This window comes from Chelonoidis abingdonii, chromosome 3 (assembly GCF_003597395.2).
Source record: "Chelonoidis abingdonii isolate Lonesome George chromosome 3, CheloAbing_2.0, whole genome shotgun sequence".
Classification (NCBI taxonomy): Eukaryota; Metazoa; Chordata; order Testudines; family Testudinidae; genus Chelonoidis; species Chelonoidis abingdonii.
In genome coordinates, this window is record NC_133771.1 from 155,052,399 (window position 1) to 155,071,854 (window position 19,456).

General features: G+C 56.6%; 2 protein-coding genes across 3 annotated transcripts in view; one reads left to right on the forward strand and one right to left on the reverse strand.

Annotated features, from left to right (window-relative positions):
- Positions 1-1,801: 1,801 nt before the first annotated feature.
- The window catches only part of CAPN11 (calpain 11), a 31,530-nt gene continuing 13,875 nt past the window's right edge, over positions 1,802-19,456 (forward strand). The window contains exons 1-5 of one of the 2 annotated variants that reach the window (XM_032770443.2): positions 1,802-1,959; positions 13,106-13,397; positions 14,127-14,196; positions 18,801-18,919; positions 19,168-19,301. In XM_032770443.2, coding sequence (XP_032626334.1) covers positions 13,152-13,397; positions 14,127-14,196; positions 18,801-18,919; positions 19,168-19,301 — 569 coding nt within the window. In that variant the 5' untranslated portion in view covers positions 1,802-1,959; positions 13,106-13,151. The other variant, XM_032770444.2, reaches the window with a different exon arrangement.
- Positions 16,160-19,456, reverse strand: part of NFKBIE (NFKB inhibitor epsilon) — a 216,876-nt gene continuing 213,579 nt past the window's right edge. Inside the window, exon 7 of the transcript XR_012655598.1 lies at positions 16,160-16,172. The gene's annotated coding sequence lies outside the window, so the exon portion shown is untranslated. The remainder of the gene's footprint in view (positions 16,173-19,456) is intronic.

Genomic DNA, 19,456 nt, shown 5'->3' on the forward strand with positions numbered 1-19,456 from the left:
ACCAGTGCACGTGTGCCTGCTCAGGACGCAATACCATGTGCAGTCCCTTGCACTCCCCTATATACCCATACAGTCCTATAAAGCTATACATGCAGCATACACCTGTATAGCCAAACTCATTGTACAGACCCCCACATCCATGCAATGAGACACGCACATCCAGGCCCCTGTGTGCAGTACATCCTTCCCTCCCACGGGCTGTGACAATGGGTATTACCGGAGGGGTGGGGGGGAACGACAGTGCCTTGTCCATCCCTTCAGAGGTGTCTTGAGGGAGAACGCTAGCAGGTATTTCATTTCAGTGCATTAATTCCTAGTCTGCGCTGCAGGAGATCTGGTCTCACTGAGGGGCATTAAGCGCTGTGGGTGGGTTGCCGTCTGAAGTAGGGATCCCCTGTCCCTGGAGACATGGGCAATGCCCTTCCCAGTGCCCCAGGGAGGGGACGCTGTCCGGATCACTGCCCTTCATGCAGCACGTCCAGGGCAGTTCTCAGAAAAGTGCCTGGAGTGGCTGGAGTTTCCCTGTGAACAGCTGGGAAGGGTCTGTTTGGCTTAAGGCTGCTCGTGAGGAGCAGGACCTCTTGGTGTTGGGGAGGCAAGGCCCAGTCCCAGGACATCTCAGGCTGTGTGAGAGAAGTGTCCTGCCATTGGAGAATGAGCAAAACATACAGCCTGGCTGCAAGAGGCATAAGTGATCATGGTGAGAGAGCCCTCCTCATTGGGAAGGAAGAAGGCAGCAAGTTCCAGTGGCCTGCATATGGGAATAGGAGCCAGGCTTATATTCCTGATTCTGCTATGGATGTTTGTCACCTTCTGCCTCAGTTTCCCCATCTGGAACATGGGAGGATGATTCTGAGCGCTCTAATGTGGTGAGGGTGTGAGGTTAATTACTGTCTGCAGGGCCGGCTCTAGCAATTTCCCCACCCCAAGCACGGCGGCATGCCGCAGGGGGCGCTCTGCCACTTGCCGGTCCCACGGCTCCGGTGGACCTCCCGCAGGCGTGTCTGTGAACGGTCAGCTGGTCCCACGGCTCCGGTGGAGCTGCCGCAGGCGTGTCTGCAGGAGGTGCACCGGAGCCGTGGGACCAGCGGACCGTCTACAGTCACACCTGCGGCAGATCCCCCAGAGCCGCCTGCCGTCCTCCCAGCAACTGACAGAGCGCCCCCCGCAGCGTGCCGCCCCAAACACACGCTTGGCGCACTGTGGCCTGGAGCTTGCCCTGACTGTTTGCAAAGTGCTGTGTGCTTGGAAGGCTAGGAAGGCTGGGTAATGTTTTGTGTGCCCTCTGCTGGATGGAATCAGAACTACTCAAGTGTGTGTCATAGACTCTATACTATTAATGGAGGTTCTCCTTCACTCAGCGGTTAGATCCTCTGCTTTTGGACCTGAGCAGGCCTGAGCCTCTGCCTCAGCTCATGGTGGGAGCCAGGCTCTGAGCCTTCTGCTCACCCCAGGGTCAGCCCCTCTAGATCCATCACTGTGCAGGCACCTTGCTTTTGGAGTGAGGATCCCTTTGTCTGGTGTCTTGGAGAGCTGAGGCTATTAGTGCAGCCTCCTCACCCCCTTGTAACATGCCCTGACGCAGCTGAAGGGCGGTGCAGGATCTGCAGCCTGGCACATGGGGCTGGGTGAACCCCAGTTAGGGAGGAAATCCTGAAGTGGGGTGGGGAAGGGGAGGCCTGGGCTTCTCCAGGGAAGCAGCTCCAGGGCAGGGAGTCAGACAGCAGCTGCTGTGCCTTTAATTTCTCTGCTCATACTGCCCCCCCGCTCCCTACATACACACACACACACAATCTGAGCTGCATGCTCTGTACATCCTGCCACCAGGCCAAACCCCACCTTTCCTCTGTGCAGAGCCAGCAGCGGAGCTAGCGAGCTGGGGCAAGGGAGGCTCCCAGCACCAGCGCGGAGCCAGGGAAGAGAAGAGAGGGAAGGGCCCCTCTGGGAGCAGCCCACACAGTAAGTCTCTCTGCTTTTCTCAGCCCCTCCGGCCACGCTGGGATCCGATTAACAGCTCAGCTACTAGAGGCTGCTAATTTCAGGGCCTGCCTGGGAGGGAGAGGCTGGTGGCAGGGACCCTCCCTGGCTGGGCACTCGTTCTTCCTGGCTGTTGCAGCTGCTTCTGTGTCTCAAGGAAATGATCAGGTGAGTTAGGGCCGTGGCACAGGGCTCTCCCCGCCACTCCTCAGATCTCTAAAACTCTTGTGGGGGCTCGCTGGGCTCTGGCTAGAAGTCTGTGCTCCAGGCCTGGGGATCCCCTTCCTTAGCAAGAGTGGGAAGAAGGGGAAACCCCCCCCCTTTGCACCTGGGAGGGCAGCAGTGGCATTTTCTCTTTGCCCCCTGCCCTGCGAGTGTCTAGGGCATGTGCTCTGGGCTGAAACCAGCTGCTATGCTGCACCCGGTGCCAGTGAGCCGCACAGGGACGACAGAGGATGTGGGTGTTCAACCTGAGACCTGGCTAGGGGTGGGTTGCTAACTGGATTGTTGTTCCTGCTCTGGAGTTGGGCCCCCTAGCGCTGCTCAGCGATGACCTGGGCGTGCCCGCCCTGGGCATTGCGGGGCTGCCAGCCTAGGGGAAATCCCAGGGGGCTCTTTCTTCCACCCCTCACCCACGCTTCCTAACTGGCAGTATTGCAGTTCCCCAGTGCACCCTGTCTGGAGAGGAGCCTTTCGGTGGGGGCGGGACAGATGGGTCTGGGGAGGATCCTGCCATTCTGAACAGAGAAGTTGCTGAGAAATAAAGTCCCTGGCTCTGGCAGCAGATGTGCTGCAGCAGTTGGGGCCCTGTTAGTGCCTCGATAGAGGAGGCTGCAGCCCGCTGTCCTTGTGGGGCTTAGGGTCTACAGTTGATCAGGGCTGGGGGCTATGTGAGAGCCAGGGGTGGCTGTGTGTTAGAGTGGCAGTTTGTTTCCTGGCTCCCATTCTCCTCTGTTTACAGGAAATAGCTTTCCTGCTCCAAGGCTCTGTACTGGGCCCAGCACCCTTTGGAATGATCTCCCCCTGCTCAAGCACCTCTGAAGATAGCACCTTTCCATTTGCTCAGCTAAGGTGTAAGACTGGCCCTGGTGGCTTTGTGGTTACTATAGATCCCAGGGCATGTTTCCATGGAATTGATGTGAACTCCCTTGGCCTGGCCAGATCCCAGCCTGGTAACTGCACTGTGCCTTCCCCTAGTCCTGCTGTTTCATGTGAGTCCCTGCCTTGAGTTCCTGTGTGTAGTGTTGCTATCCGGTGTGTTCCACCACAGAAGTGGCTGCACTTCGGTGCAGGGTGACTGTGTACTGTATGTAATTTGGGATTGGGGTGTGGCATTCCTTGGGCTGGTGGGAGAGAAAGTGCTATATGAGCCGTGGGAACCCTCTATGTTCTGCTGGGTGTGGTGGCCAGGTGGGTCCAGGCCTGGTTTGAACTAGGCACAGTTCCTAGGCTCTTCTATGTGATCTGAGCAGCCATCCCTGGGTGCTGGGGTCCTTATGGAATGAGGAGGGCTCAGCCACGCACAGCAGTAAGTCCAGCCCTGGGGCTGCTTGTCCTGTTTCCTTTAACTTTCTAGTCCTGGTGTGTGTGTGTGGGGGGGGGGGGGGGTTACCCCCTTCTCCGGTGGTGCAGGCCTGTGCTGTGATGTCATTACTGCAGAGACGCGGTGCCCTCCCAGCTCAGGCAGGGATGGTAAGCAGGCTGCTTGTCGTGTTGCAACAGGCTCTTGATGCAAATCTCGTGGGTTGGCATGGAGCCAGGCCTGTCCTAGATGCTTTGTACAAGCTCTGCTGCATCGAGTGCTACCCACCTCCAGCCAGCCATGGGAGGCTGCTGCAGGAAACGAGGCCTGCAGCCACTCCGCACCTGATGGGCAGCGCCCTGCAAGCCCAATGGCTTCAGTCCTGGGTGACCTGACCAGCAGTGGTGGGAACAACTGGACCCTCAACTGTGTGTTTGGCAGCGCCCTTGTGATCACAGGCCAGAAGCAAAGGGACCTGGACTTCCCTCCAGAACAGTCACCTGGGTTCTGTACGGAGCTGAACTCCTGTGCTCTTGAATAAGGGTCTGCCTGCTGAGTCACCCTGCTGTTGGATGTCAGCGTCACACTGGGGATCACAGTGCATTGTTCTGCAAAGCTTTGAGTTCTGTTCCCACCTGGGGGAAGGATCAGCAAATCTGAGAGTTGTCCCCGGAGTGGTGGCTGGGATGGTGAGAACCTGGCTGGTAGGAATTTTTGGTGATCCAAGGTCTAGCTGGGGGCCAGTCTCCCCTGGTGCAGGGAGATTGGAGAAGCCAAGTCCTGGCATAAAAGCAGAGGGGGAATTGGTGAGACAAACCCTACTGTGCAGCTGAGGAAACGGAGGCACAGAACAGAACAATGGCCTGCCAGTGGGTGCACAGCGAGTCAGTGGCAGAACTGGGATTTGAACCCAGGAGTCCCGTGTGCCTTCCCTGATCAATAATGGTTGCAGCCATCAGCTAATAGGGCTCAATCTGGGCATGACATCACTAGGGGCTGAGTGAAGACAGAACTGGTGTACAGGGGCAGATTAGGGTTTTGGGAGGGGTGTCATGGAGTGTGGGGGAGTCCGGCCCTGCACCCCTCTTCCTGGAACTCACAGTGACTCTTAGCCAGCCAATAAAACAGAAGGTGTATTGGACAACAGGAACGCAGGTTACGGCAGAGCTTGCAGGCACAGTTAGGACCGCTCAATCGAGTCCTTCTGGGCTTTCAGGGTGCTTGGATCCCAGCTTAGGATACCCTGAATTCCGCCCACACAGGCCCAAACCGAAAACTACTTCCCTCCTGCCAGCCCCTTCCTTTGTCTTCCTTCCCGGGCAAAGGGGTTGACCTTTCCCCTCCCTTACCTAGCTCAGGTTACAGGCTCCGGTATGGTCCATCCCCTAAAGTCCTCCCCTGCTCTCCCTTTCCCCACACAGACAGCCCCTACTCCATCACAAGGGGCAAGTGGTGGCCCTTCCCCACCCTTTCCGCCTGCTGTTCCCCCATGCTCCTGCCATGAAAATGGAGTTGTGGCGTGGGGGCTGTGGTAAACTCTTTCCCAAATCTGGACTTTAGCGTACAAAATCTGGGTGCTTACTGTGAACCTCCCCAAGCTTATACCCAGCTTGATCTTAATTTCGCTGCCACAGATAGTATGAGGCTAATATCAGCCTGGGTTCCCCAAATTCCTTGGGGGGACCCCCCTCTCTGGCCTCCCCAACTTTCCCTGGGGGACCCCAAGACTCAGAAGTATGAGTTACCGGCAAAGGAATGATCTCCCTCCTCCTCCCTCTCTCTCCGTGTTCCGCTCTGAGGGGATTGATGCAATCTCTTTCATGACAATACCAAGAAACTGGTCTCCGTCTCTCCAAGAGAGACAAGCCTTAAGCACCAGGGAACAGAGCTGATTCCTCTCTCTCTCTCTTTCCCCGTACTTTTCCCCCCTCCCTACCTGTCACAGATGTAACAGGACTCCGGGCACAGAAATTCCCTCTCCCTTTGCCTCACTAGGAAAAGAACTTCCACAAGTTTTAAAAAGAAAACTTTTTATTAAAAGAAAGAAAATACAGAACAATAATACTTCATTAAGAGATCAATACAGGCTCTTGGCTATAAGAAATAGGAATAACCAGTCTGATTTAAAGGATAGCCCAATTAAACCGATCCAGCAAATCAACACCCATGTAAATACAAATCAAAGCACATCACAGCCGATTACTTTGGTTCCTTTTTGTACTCACACTTTATAGTAGGATATTTGAAAGAAGATGAGTTAGAAGAAAAGCTTGTTTACTCCAACGAGGAAAACAAAAGACACAAGAACAAAGCCAAAAACCTCCAGAGGTTCCCACCCTTACTTTTGAAAATCCGGTTTCCTGATTAGTCCTCTGGTCAGGTGTTTGGTTCCCTTTGTAACCCTTTACAGTAAAAGAAAATTAACCCTTACCTTACCTATCTACTTATGACAGGGGCTTGCCCACTTCTGCCCACCCAGTGCTCCAGCAAGCCCTCATGCCCTGACTTGTTCCCCGGCAGGAGCACCGGGGGCACCCATTTTTCCAAAGCCCCTGAGCACAGGCCCCGTTGACCCAGTGGCTGATCCTCCACTGCTGGTGCAGGGTTTGTTTGGCTGCTGGAAAGAGACCTTTGGGGAGTGGAAGGGACAGTTGGATTGGGTCAGAAGGAACAGGGAAGGTGTCCTCCAAACCAAACAAACAGGGCAGCTGTCTCACCCTCTGAAAACCTCACTGTGCTGCCAGCAAACGCTGGAACAGCTGAGAAGGAGAGCAAGCTGTCCTAGCCACGTGTTGCTCTGGAGCTCCCCACTGCTCGGCACTGCGCAGGGCTTGGGGAAGGTAATGAAGCCAGGGGAGGACCTTGAAAGAGAGCTCAGGGACTCCCAGGGCCGGAGTCAGCCCTAGCGTCACTGACTTGTTACACTGAGGAGAAGGCACTGCATGGAGAGGTGGGGAAACCTATTGGGTCCCATCCCATCCAGCTCTGGGAGGTCAGTGCAGCACAGAAATCCTGTGTGGTGCCTGCCTGGCTCCGTTCTACGCGCCCTGGCCATGGGGTTCCCTCCACATCTCCAGAGTGGCAGTTCCCCAGCCACATCCATCTGTGTTGGGAAGACTTTCCTGAGATTCAGCTTTAAGTCCCATTCCCTTAATCACACCCCATCCCTCCTAGCTATACTCTCTTTCCCCCCTCCCCCTTGGGGTTTACAGCCCCAGGGATTGCAAACTCCATTCCCAGACACCTCTTAGCCAAGCTAGGCACACTTAGCTCTTCTGACCCTCTCCTCAGCCCCCGCCCTTCCGGGGGCCCTTCGCTGAGCTCCTTCCAGCTGGCTGCCCTCTTTGTGAGGAGGTGCCCAGGATGGAGCACACTATCCCCGATACCAGAGCCTTCCCCACACAGCCCAGGAGAAGCCCATGGAGGGGGCTGTGATTTAACTGTTGTTGCGGCGCAGGATTGCCCCCCAGTAGAGCAGTCCATGGTTGTCCGGAATTAGTGGCAGCCCTGTTCTATTCCAGTTCTTGGGCCGTGCCCATCACCAGGGTATTGGAGCACCCTGCCCAGAAGGGGGTTTCCCACCAGGAAGTCTCCAAAGCATCTGGATGAACACCGGGCCCCATGCTGCAGCTGTGCTGGGGAGCAAGCTTTGTGGCTGAACCAGTATTTCAGGGCCCTGTTGGTAGCAGTGTGTTTCTGGGGGGCTATTTTCCAGGAGTCTGTGGAACCAGAATTGCCCCCGGCATCAAAAAGATGGATGCTGCTGGAGGGGGCCTGCCAGGCACAGAGATGGCCTTGGCACTCCCTGGACGACAGTTGGCTTGTGCCTCTCTGAAGCACCATTCACATATGTGCACCCTATATGCCCACCCAGGGAACCCATTGGCTCCATCAGCACCAGCCTGAATGGAGACCTCTGTCTGCTCCTGCTTAGCTCGCATCCAGACCAGTTCCCCCATGTGTCTGAAATGCTCTTCACTCCCTCTGCACTCAGGAGGCCTCCAGCATCAGCTGCTGGTTCCCCTCCTTTGTGAGCACAGCAGCCATCAGGGCCTTCCAAAATACACTGAATAACAAGGCTAATAATAACCTATGCGCTTATGGATGGCTGTTCCTGCTGGGCAGGGCTCAGCTTATCCACAGGTGGCTTGCCCACAACAGGGGACTGCTGCAGAGCTGGGAGGAGCTATAAATCTTTGAAGAGGAAGCAGGGGTGCAGGAACCCTACAAAAGAGGCTGCTAGTTTCTAACCCCCCTGGGGATGAAGAAAAGCTTATAAACTTTCCCAGCGTGTCACTAGCGCAGAGAAGTTTGCCCGAGGCTGCAGACAGCCTGAAACCATCGTTCTGTGAGGGCGACTGCCCTCATCCTGGTGGGGAGGGGGCTGTTCACTCAGCTGACGATGGAAATGTCAGCGTTAACCACTCTACTGCTGATCACCGCATGCAGGATGGAGAGGGAGGGTTGGTCTATAAAGATCTATGCAGAATGACTGGGAACGGCAGCTTAAGAGATGACTCCCAGTTATTTTTTCCCATCTCGTTCCTAGAGCCAGTCAGCCAGAGGGGAGGATCAGAGAGCTCCACCCATGGTGAGCTAAACTCCAGGAGCAGAGAGGGGCATTTCACACAATGCTTAGCTTGGGCACCATTGTTTTGCAGGGCAACAGTCAGTCCCAGGGGGGTCTGAGTCACTTGGGCAAGCCGTTGCTGGCATGAGGATGTGCAGTAGGGAGGGGACATGTAGCGCGCTCAGTGCAGTGGGCGAAGGGCTGGTGCTGCCGTTGGGGAATGCTCTTTCCCTGGAGTGACAGTGACATGGGTAGAGCATGTTCACACCCATGTCAGCCCTGCACAGGCCTGTTGAGGAGGTAGGAAAGGGCCCAGCAGAGCAGGAGTAGGCTCGAGGCAGGGGAAACTGCAAACCAGGAAACAAAGGCAGCACAGATGACTATGCCTAGTGTTGTTCCTCGCCCTGCCTTGCCAGTCAGAGACAGGAGGAGCTAGCCCAGGGGCTCCCTGGATGGGAAGGTATTTGACCGGTACACCAAGATGGTGTCGCCATGAGGTTCTGGGACACACAGAGATACTATTGCTGTGGACCCTGGGGTGGGGAGTTGGCACTGAGAACTGGGTGGGGATGAAAAAGGGGATTCACACTGTGGTAGGGAGGGACACAGGGATGGGGAGAGAAGCAGAATTGGTACTGCCTGGGGAAAGGGGTACTGGACATGCGGAGGGGAGGTGACACTGCCAGAGGAGTGGGCACCAGGGGCATGAAGGGTGATTGGGGCTGCAAAGGGAGGGTGTATTCTCTCCCTCCCCACCTCAATGAGCATCGGAGCAGATACAGCTGGTGCCACCATAGAGCACCTTGTGTTCAGTGCCCAGTTTCTTGCCCATCCCAAGGAAGCCAGCAGAAGTATAGCAAGGGATCCGAGCAGGGGGTTGGACTAGATGACCTCCTGAGGTCCCTTCCAACCCTGATATTCTATGATCTGTCAAGAGCCATCCCAGCAAATACCATCCACTCCCTCCTAGTACCAGCAGGCACCCCCAGGATCAGAGGAGACCTCCTCGTGGCCTGGCTCCACCCACGCTGTCCTGTGCTAGGGTTGTTGTGGTGTCTCTCAGCGCTGGGCTGCTAGGTGTCCAGTCCCCTACCATTCTGCGGGGGCTCTGGCATAGGTGCCCCTGGAATGGAGAGGATCATGGCTGGCAGTAGGGAGGCTGTGAAGAAGGCGTTACAGGCCCCAGGGCAGGATTTCTGGCAGCAGAACATGGAGCCTAGCTTGGCTGTTGCAGTGAGATCTCCTGGGGGTAGCTTGGGGTGATTGTCTGAGCTGGGAGAGAGAGAGCAGAAGGGGGGGAAGGGGCTCTTTGCTGCCGTGTGCAAAGAGACTTCTTGTGTGTTTCCAGCACTAGCCTTGCTAAGTGTCGCTCCCTGTAAGATAAGGGGGAGCCAGCATTTCTGAGGGGACAGTGCAGGGATTCCAACAGGCCCTTGGGGTGAGGTTTTATCTGCTGCCTCCCTTGGCGCTAGTGCCAGTCCTCAAAGCGAGGCCTCAGTTGTGGCAGCCAGTGTCCACCGCCTCGCCTCAGTAGTGCCCCCATGTCTGGGCACTGGAGCAGCAGTGAGGTGGGTCAGAGCTGACTTTGCTGTGTGGGGTGGCACAGCGCACTGGACCCTGGCGCTCTGGGGAGCCCAGGCCCATAAACCCGCAGGCCCCAGGTGCTGATTAAATCATTCAGAAGCAGGGACTTTGCAGGCCTTTACCCTGTTTGTGGTGGGCTCCCCACCTCCGCCCATCAGTCGTTCACGCAAGAGGGCGATGGATCCCAGTCACAGTAAGGGAGACTGGGGTTTGGCCCAGGTGATCCAAGCTTGATTGACTGTGGGGCCCACCCCCATATTCTGGGATGGGAAGCTGGTGACTGGTGGGGGGAGGGCCAGCTGTGTCCCCAGCACTAGTGGGAATTGGTTAGTTGCATACACTCTGAGCAGGACAGAGCTGTGGTCCTGCTGGTCTGGCATCCAGTCTCCAGCAGGCACTGACGGCTGGGCGCTTTGAAGTCCCCCTGCACACGTATGCGCCTTTCCCTCCTGAACACCATTATGAATGGAAATATGGCCTGTCAGGCTGGATGCCACGGCCCAGTTCTACACAGAAGCGACAGTGTCTGTGCTATGGAATGGGGTGTGGGAATGGCCCCAGACTGTGGGAGGCCACCCCAAGGATCCTTTCTGCATGGCCAACTGGCCCCCGCCTGGTCACTTGGTTTCTGAGTAGCACTTCTTAGTGGGAGAGGCTCTCCTGGAGCAGATGGTACTTTCCCAGCAGAGGTAATGCATGGGGGGGGCATGCAGGGTCACATGCCCCCCCAGATTTCTCGGTCACATGGTGTGGCCAGGCCCTCTCCATGCAAGCCTATGAGCTGCACAAGGCAGGGAGAGGCAGAGACAGGAGGAATATCTGGGAGTTGCAGGGAGGGGCCACTACTTTCCAGGAAGGGGGTCCATTGCTTTTCAGGGGGAAGGGGCTGCCTGGGGGGCATGACTCAAGCTGTTCTGGGGTTGTGGCCCCCTTCCCCCACTATCAGCAGGCACAGGTCTCTTTCCCAGAATCATGCATCCTGTCAGCTCTGGGCTGGGTTTGAGTCACTCTCTCCTGCTGGAGGAGGGCTGCCCCTTCTCCTCCCTCTTGTCAACCTTTCCAGGCTACTGTAACCCCTCCAGGAGTCTGAAGTCCGAGTCCTGCCACCCAGGGATGAAGCATATAATTTAGCTTCACGTGGCCCCCTGTGGTGTGGGACCCTGGGCAATTGCCCAGCTTGCAACCCGCTAACACCTGCCTTGCACTTGCTACCCCCTTAAACCTGTCCTGTACCCTCCCTCGGGGTTGGTTGAGAGAGAACCACTGCTCTAGCCCACTGAGCATTGCTGGCTCTCGCCTACAGCCTTGCAGAGATCTCGCCACTTGCTAATGGGCCCTCTGAATGTGCTGACTCAGTGCACACTCTGCCAAGGACATCTCCAGAAGGAAGGGACTGATGCAGGCAAAATCTGCAGTGCTGCAGGGCCCATCCCTGCGAGGGGGGAGCCAGAGGAGCACCCACTTCCAACCCCCTCCCTTTCCCCCTGAGGAGTTCCCACTTTCCCACTGTGGCCAATTTCCCCCCACACACACACACATCCGTGGTTTGTCTCAGAACAATATCGCCAACACCTTCTCCCCCACCAACCAGCAGGGATAGCTAGAAGTGGGTCTAGGACAGTGGTTTTCAAACTTTTTTTCTGACAACCCAGTTGAAGACTGTTGATGCCCGTGACCCAGTGGAGCTGGGGATGAGGGATTTGGCGTATGGGAGGGGGCTTAGGGCTGGGGCAGGGGATTGGGGTGTATGAGGGGGTCTGAGCTGGGGATGAGGGATTTGGGGTGCAGGAGGGCGCTCTGGGTTTGGGGGGCTCAGGGCTGGGATGCAGGAGGGGATCAGGGCTCTGGGCTGAGGGTGCAGGTTCTGGAGTGGGGCTGGGGATAAGGGGGTTGAAATGCTGGAAGGGGCTCTGGGTTTCAGGGGGGCTCAGGGCTGAGGGAGGGGATTGGGGCATGGGCTTACCTCCAGTGGCTCCTGGTCAACAGCACAGCTGGCATGCAGAGGCAGGCTTCCTACCTGTCCTGGCACCATGAACCATGCTGCACCCCAGGTCCGGCTCCTAGGCAGAGGTGCCTGGGCACCCCCCCCCCATCTCCCCGGCCAATGGGAGTGTGGAGCTGGTGCTCAGGGCAAGGGCAGCGCACGGAGCCCCATGACCCCCCTGCCTACGAGCTGGACCTGCTCCTGGCCACTTCCGGGTAGGGACTTCTAGTTTTATTAGTAGTTTTTACTGACCGGCTGCCAGGGTCCCTGGGTGCTGAGCAAGGCAACCCAGTGCCTCGCATTCCACAACCTGGTACAGGGTCGCAACCCAAACTTCAAAAACCAGTGGTCTAGGAGAGTCCCAGCATCTCCAGTCCCAGCCACCCCCAAGAGGCATTATGGGGAGTGGGGCAGGAGTGCTGGGTCTGGCAGGTCTCCAATCTATTCCAGTTGCAGCCTGATCACACAGGAGGGGCTGTAAGCAGCAAGAACAGAGCGCTGGAGTGAAAAGTTCATTGCTCTGAAGTCCTGGTGGGCAGTGATGAACAGTGGGCACGTTGCCTTTGGTGGGGGGGATGGGGGCTGAGGCGTCCAGGATTCCTGCGTGCTTGGCCCCTTTCCAGGCAAGTCTCAAATCGCTGTTTGTAGCTCTGTGCAGAGTTTCAGCAGCAGAGCCACCCCCCTCCCCAATCTGCTCCCAGCTGGAGTCCAGGGAGCTCTGTTCGGCTGAACACCATTGTGGATAGAAATGCGGCCTGTCAGGCTGGAGGCCGTGGCCCAGTTCTACACAGAAGCGACAGTGTCTGTGCTATGGAATGGGGTGTGGGAATGGCCCCTGACTGTGGGAGGCCACCCCAGGGGTCCTTCTTGTGCTGCCAACTGGCCTGCCATGCACAGTCATTTGGTTTCTGGGCTCCCTCATAACAGTCTTTCAAAAGGAAGATGGTTTCTGGGTGGGACGAACTTTTAGCCTGTTAACGTGATGGCTGAAAGTAATAGTCAGAGTCCAGCATACAGCAGTCAGGTACTGTGCAAGCTTCTCCAAAAGGCTCCACCATTGCATCTCTATTACACACAGCTCTGCCAGTGCCCCATATCCCTGACCTTCAGCCCCTGCTATCCCAGCCCTGGGCTCCCCACACACAGCTCTGCCAGTGCCCCTCAGTTCTAACCCGCAGCCCCCCCAGCTACCCCAGCCCTGGGCTCCCCACACACAGCTCTGCCAGTGCCCCTCACCCCTGACCTGCAGCCCCCCTGCTATCCCAGCCCTGAGCTCCCCACACACAGCTCTGTCCTTGCCCCTCGCCTCTGACTTGTCTCTTCTCTGCCTAGCCCAGATTCCTCTTGCAAACTGTTCCCATGGGGGAGTCCTGTCCTCAGCCATCCCTGAATCTTCTCTTTCCCCCACCCCCAGCCTCTTTCACACTGCTGTGCCACATCTCATTTCCTGGTGCCTTTTTCATCACAGGGGGAGGTGCTGACGCTAGCGCTGCCTGTGCCTGGACAGCTGCACCATGATGCCCTTTGGGGGAATTGCCTCCCGGCTGCAGAGAGACCGGCTGCGAGCGGAGGGGGTGGGTGAGCACAACAATGCTGTCAAGTATCTGAACCAGGACTACAGCACCCTGAAGCAGGCGTGCCTGGAGAGCGGCACTCTCTTCGAGGACCCCCAGTTCCCAGCTGTCCCCTCCGCCCTCGGCTTCAAGGAGCTGGGGCCAAATTCTGGCAAGACCCAGGGGGTGCGCTGGAAGCGCCCTTCGGTAAGTGCCTGGCTCTCTCCTCTGTGTGGCCTGCAACATCCATCTGGATCCACTTGGCCAGGAGGCCCTGCACTGTGAGAGCTGCTCTGCCATGGTGACCCAGGCTGTGGCCCTGTCCCTTACACGCTGGATCCCTTTACCTGCCCTGAACCCTGGTCCCCAATCTGCCAAGCACTCCAAACCCCTCTGCCTGCCCCAGGCCCCATCTCCTTCAGACACCCTCCTTCTCCACAGGTACCGGAGCCAGGGGTGCCAAAGGAGTTCAGTCTGTTGCACCCTCAGACCCGGTTGCCTTCTGTAGTGAGTTCCTTTTCCCTTGGTTAGATCTGGGCGTTGAAATGTGGGGTTGGTCTCTATCTCACCCCTGCCCTTTCTGGATGGAATTGGACCTGCGCAGGGGTGTGAGCATGTTTCCTTCAGTGACTGGGGGCCCTCAGTGTGCGTAAGCCCTCATACCATTGCCACTAATGAGGTTTGGGGCCTGTGGCTCTGCAGCAGAAAGTCTCAAAATGTTTCCCCACTGATCCCTTTGGAGTGGTTACAGTCAAGGCCCTTGCCCACTGCTGGTGGCAGTTGGCACCTCTCTCCCCTGAGGGTGCTGTCAGACATTGCCATGTGGTCACCCCCGCCCCCTGAACCAGAGCCCAGCTGATACCTGCTGAGGAGAGATCCGAGTGCAGATCCTGCTGAAAGCTTGCACCCGTATTTGAGTTCTCTGCTCCTCTGCAGGAAATCGTGGGGGACCCTCAGTTTATTGTTGGAGGTGCCACAAGGACAGACATCTGCCAGGGGGCTTTGGGTAAGTACTGTCCATCCAGGGCCGCCTGGGGGGGGGAAGTGGGACAATTTGCCCCAGTCTCCACAGGGGCCCCATGAGCCCTGGCCCAGCGGTGGTCTGGGTCTTTGGCGGTGGGGGGCCCTTCAGTGCTGCCAAAGACACGGAGCAACTGAAGGGCCCCCCTGCCGCTGAAATGCCGCCGAAGACCTGGACCATCGCCGGGTGAGTACAAGCGCCACAGCTCCTTGACTTTGCCCCAGGCCTCCTGAATCCTTTGGGCAGCCCTGTGTCCATCCAGTCCCTGCACAGCAGCACCTGGGGTTCGATACAGGGTTGGGAGGAGGTGTTTGTGTGAGAAGTGTTTGAACGGATTGAAATTGGGGGGCCCTCTCAAGTGCAAAGAGGAGATCCTGGTGGCAGGGGCTAGGGTTTTGTAAGGATCAGTTTCCCAGCATTCTCTCCAGGAGTTGGGGGATTGACCCCAGTGCCCCAGCTGAACCAACTCTGCTATTACTTCTGTTCTTCCACCATAATCCCGCCAAGCCCTGCAGCTCTGGTTCCATCCTGGGATCTCCTTCACATCTTGCCAGGATCTAAGCAGGACTTCCCTCCTGCTTAGCGCTATGGAAAGGGCAGGGGCTCGCAACCCCTTCACCACTACTATGTGTGACTGACTGTTGGTTACAGTAGTCCCTGGATGTCCCAGTCAGGAACCCAGGCCCCATTGTGCCAGGCACTGTGCATACATGTCCGTAATAAGCCAGTTCCTGCTCCAGAGAGCTTTCAGTCTTGGCATGTGATGAGAGACAACATTAAATGAACGTGGCATAGGGCAAAGTAACAGTGCTGTGCCTGAGGTGGCCGCTCACTTGCGTAATATTTTGTGGGCAGCGTGGTGGAGGTGAATTGGAAGGACTGCAGTGGCTCTGCTGATTTTCACAAGGAGCGCCTTCCAGGCATGAGGGGGGCAAGAGAGAAAGCGCAAAGGTGGTCAGTGATCAGCAAAGGCTGACAGGGTTAGATGTCTGGATAATATATTACAGTTGTTAGATAGGTGGGGCTGAGCTGTGATAAAAACCAATAGCTTGTGTTTGATGCCTTGATAGGTGGCGAGTTATATGTGCCCGTGGTGCCCATGCTCCACCAATATTTAGGAATGTGGGCCCAACCTCACCAATGTTTGAGCTTACCATGCTTTGGGGGGCCCTGCACTTCAGGGGGACACAGGGTCCAGGGTGGCCTGGGGGGTTAGAGGGGGGCCTGGAGCCAGGAGCAATGAGTGACCCGACCCCAGCCTGCCCTGCTCCACCAGCTTCTGGCATCATTCATGGGAGGGGATGGAGCTGGGGCTGGGCCATTCGCTGCTGCGAGCGCCAGGCCCCCCACTAACCTGCCAGGCCACCCTGGACTCCGCATCCCCCTCAAAGCGCGGGGCCTGGGGCGGTTGCCTCAGTCCGTCTTATGGATGGAGTGGCTCTGCTTGGACCCATTCTAGGCACCACCAAAAATTGTACAAACCTAGGGCCCATGGGAGAAGGGGGCAAGGCAGTGGAGGGACCCAAAGACAAAGGTGACACAGAGTGAGCTTAGCTGACAAGGTAACTTTAGCAGCAGCATTTTGAATAGGCTCAAGGGGAGCAAGATGATACGGAATCATAGACATGTAGGGCTGGAAGGGACCCTGAGAGTTCATCTAGTCCAGCCCCCTGTGCTGAGGCAGGATCAAGGAAACCTAGACTGTCCCTGACAGGTGTTAATCTAACCTGTTCTTAAAAAACCTCCAATGATTCCACAGCCTCCCTAGGTAATCTAGTCCAGTGCTGAGCTAGCCTTACAATTCGAAAGCTTTCCTGATGGCTAACCCAGATCTCCCTGGCTGCAGATTAAGCCAATTACTTCTTGTTCTACCCTGAGAAAACATGGAGAACAGTTGGTCACTGTCCTCTGTACAACAGCCCTTCAGGTATTTGAAGACTGTTATCAGGTCCCCACTCAATCTTCTTTTCTCAAGATTAAACCCCTCACCCTCCCCCCCATTTTTTTAACCTTTCCTCATGTATCATATTTGCTAGACCACTCATCATGTTTGTTGCTCTCCTCTGGCCTCTCTCCAATTTATCAACCTCTTTCCTAAAGTGTGGCACCCAGAATTGGATGCAGTACTCCAGCTTGAAACTCACCGGTACCTGAGCAGAGCTGGACAGTTACCTCCTGGTGTCTGCCGTACAATGCTCCTGTAAATACACCCCAGACCTACAACACCCCTGTGAACTTGGACGCTTCCAAGCATTCATCAAGGAGAACTGATGATGAGAGATGATGATGATGATTTTGATAGCATAGCCAGATTTTTAAGATGCTGCATAGGAAGAAGTGGCAGGATTTAGATATGGTTTGAACATGTGGATCTCGAGAGCAGGGTCTCCTAAAATACTGTGTGCTGATGTGTGTTAAACAGCTGCTATGTTCCACCCCGGAGATGGCTGCATTTCAATGTCTGGGGAAGTGATTACTGTGTCTAGTTTGTAGAACCCCTTGGGGGCTCTGGGAAAGTCGGAACTGCCATGGGCACAGCAGCGTGAACCTGCATGGGGAGCCACAAAGCCAGGCTGGGCACAGTCTCTGGGAAGAGAGGCAGGATCCCTAACTCCCTTACAGCAGCCAAAACTGGGCCCCAAATTGCAGTTAGTACATGAGACTCTGTCCAGGAGAGAGCCGGGGCCAGAGTAGAAGTGGGAGGCTGCAGGCCAGGATCAAGAGGCATAAGCAGAGCTGGGTGGATGGGCCAAGACTGGAATGGTCCGATGGGGAGGGCTGTGGGTCAGGAATGAGGGGCATTGGGGGAGCTGAGGGTGGGGCCCCAAGACTGGAAGAGCAGGGGGAGTTGGTGGCCAGGACTGGGGGGCACTGGCACAGCGGGGTTCGGGCTGGGCCACTCTCTGGTGTCCCCATGGCATCACTGTACCTCCAGGACAGGCGTGAATGGAGTGGGTGTTCTGGGCCTGGCCATGCCCAGGCAGGAAGCTCCTAGGGAGCTGAGTCACAAGGGGAGGGCAGCCTGTGGCTTGAGGGTTGCTGTGGTGATGGTGTGTGAGTTGGTGCCATGACTATATTTAGAATTCCCAAGGAGATATCAAAACCAGGCCCTGCCCCCAAGTGTAGTCCAGGATGCACACACACACACCCCAAATCCAGTCCAGGGGCCCCTGAGTCCAGGCCTGGTTCTTCTGCTGGGAGCTTCCCTGTTCTGCCTCCTGGGCGCACTCTCTGCATCCCCACCCCTGCCAGCCTGTGCCCACTCTCTGCTGCTCCCCGACCCCTGCCAGCCTGTGCCATTTCCCTGCTGGATTTGCCAGTTACCAGAAAAATAATTTAACCTGCTAGGTTTTTGTTTTTTGTTTTTATTTACATGGGTCTAAAGTTTTGCATTATTCTCCCAACCCACTGGGCTATCTACTGTTAAAAGTGTCTGTGTCCAGCTAAAGATGCTACAGTGTTCCCACTTCTGCAGTTCAAGCAATAACAGATGAAAACAGTTGACAATACACCAGCTGTCTGCCCACCACGCACATATACTGTGTGTGCGTGTGTGAGAGAGAGGGTTTGAGTCACACGAGAGTGAGGAGACATGCGAGGCATGTTAAATAATGGAAGATCAGGGTGATGGTGTGAGTGGTCCTACTACACCCCAGGGAGTAAAAGCTTGCATCAGAAACTGCACATTCAGTGACAACTGGCTAAATGAGACAGACTGACTGGCAAAATGTGCTGATAAAACAAATGCCTTTGTTATCAGTGACGTTATCAATCTTATCTAGATGTGTTCTCTCTCTAGATACTATAAAGGGGTCCGGGGGTTGCAGAATTGCCTTGTGGTTGAGGGTTGGGCTTGCCTTGTGGTGGAGGGGATGCCAGTGTTTTGGCATTTCAGAGGTGGTAATCCTAACTGTCTCCCTTAGCACCCAGGCGTCTCCGCCCTCAGCCACTTGTCACTCACTGCATGGTTCCTGCCTGCAGCAGGGCAGCCTGGCTTGTTCCCTTCTGACTGACAGGAGCACCTGGGGGTGAGGCACAAGCTGGCTGGCCTCCCAGCAGTTCTTGCCCTCCCCCATTATTCCCGGATGCTCTGGGGAGGAGTGTGAACCCCTGGGCACAGTGCCCAAAGCCTGGGGTCTGGGTGGTTCTGTGTTTCCATCCCCCTCAGTCACTGCCTCCTCACCGGGCCCTGGGTCCTTCCTGCAGAGCACTTGGGAGGATGGAGGGTGCTGGTGGGGAGGGGGCACATCCTTCTGCTTCCGCAGGGCTAACTAGGGGTGTTGTGGGGGTGAAGCATCCTGGGTCTCCCTGCCCAGCACCCCTGGGAGGAAGTTGCTGGGACTCCCCCAACCCACCCCTGTTAACTCCTTCAGTGCCTGGGTTCTGTGGGCCCCGGGGATGCAACTGGCTCTTGTATCATAATGGGCAGCAGGCTGGAGGATCCCATGTGGCGCTGCACAGGGAGGGAGGGGGGTGCGGTAGAGTAGGGAGGGACACAATCTCTGGTCCCAGTGACTCAGCAGGGAAGCTGTAGGGAGGGAGAGGCTGGGGGCAGGTCTGGTGGCTGATCCCATCTCCCTGCTCTCCAGGTGACTGCTGGCTGTTGGCTGCCATTGGCTCCCTCACCCTCAATGAGGATCTCCTGCATCGCGTGGTGCCCCATGGACAGAGCTTCCAGGAGGACTATGCTGGAATCTTCCACTTCCAGGTAAGGCCCAGGGCAGCTCCCCATTCCATCGCAGGTGCTGCAGAGCCCCTCGAGAAAGGTCCAGCTCGCTGAGGGCCCAGGCCTCGGAGTGGAATCCAGGCCTCCCCCATAGCCCTGGCCTAAGACCGTCTACACTGAGTAACTCCTGGGCTCTATCATGGCCCCTCTCTGCCCCAAGCTCTGCAGCTGTCCCTGTCCAGGGGAGCCTGGTCTTGCCCCACTCACCCCAGGTTCTCCTCCCTCCTCAGATCTGGCAGTTCGGCGAGTGGGTGGACGTGGTGGTTGATGACCGGTTACCGACCAAAGACGGGGAGCTGGTGTTTGTGCACTCGGCAGAGTGTTCCGAGTTCTGGAGTGCCCTGCTAGAGAAGGCATATGCCAAGTGAGTGCCAGCCTGCTGGGCCTGGGGCCAGTGGGATCAGAGAGGGCGAGGGGCTGAGCAGGGAGCACATTTCTGGGGATCCCATCCTAGGGGTGTCTCCTCCAGTGAGCTTGCTCCTCTGATTTGGGGAGCAGCTGGTGAGTCCCAGTGCTGTC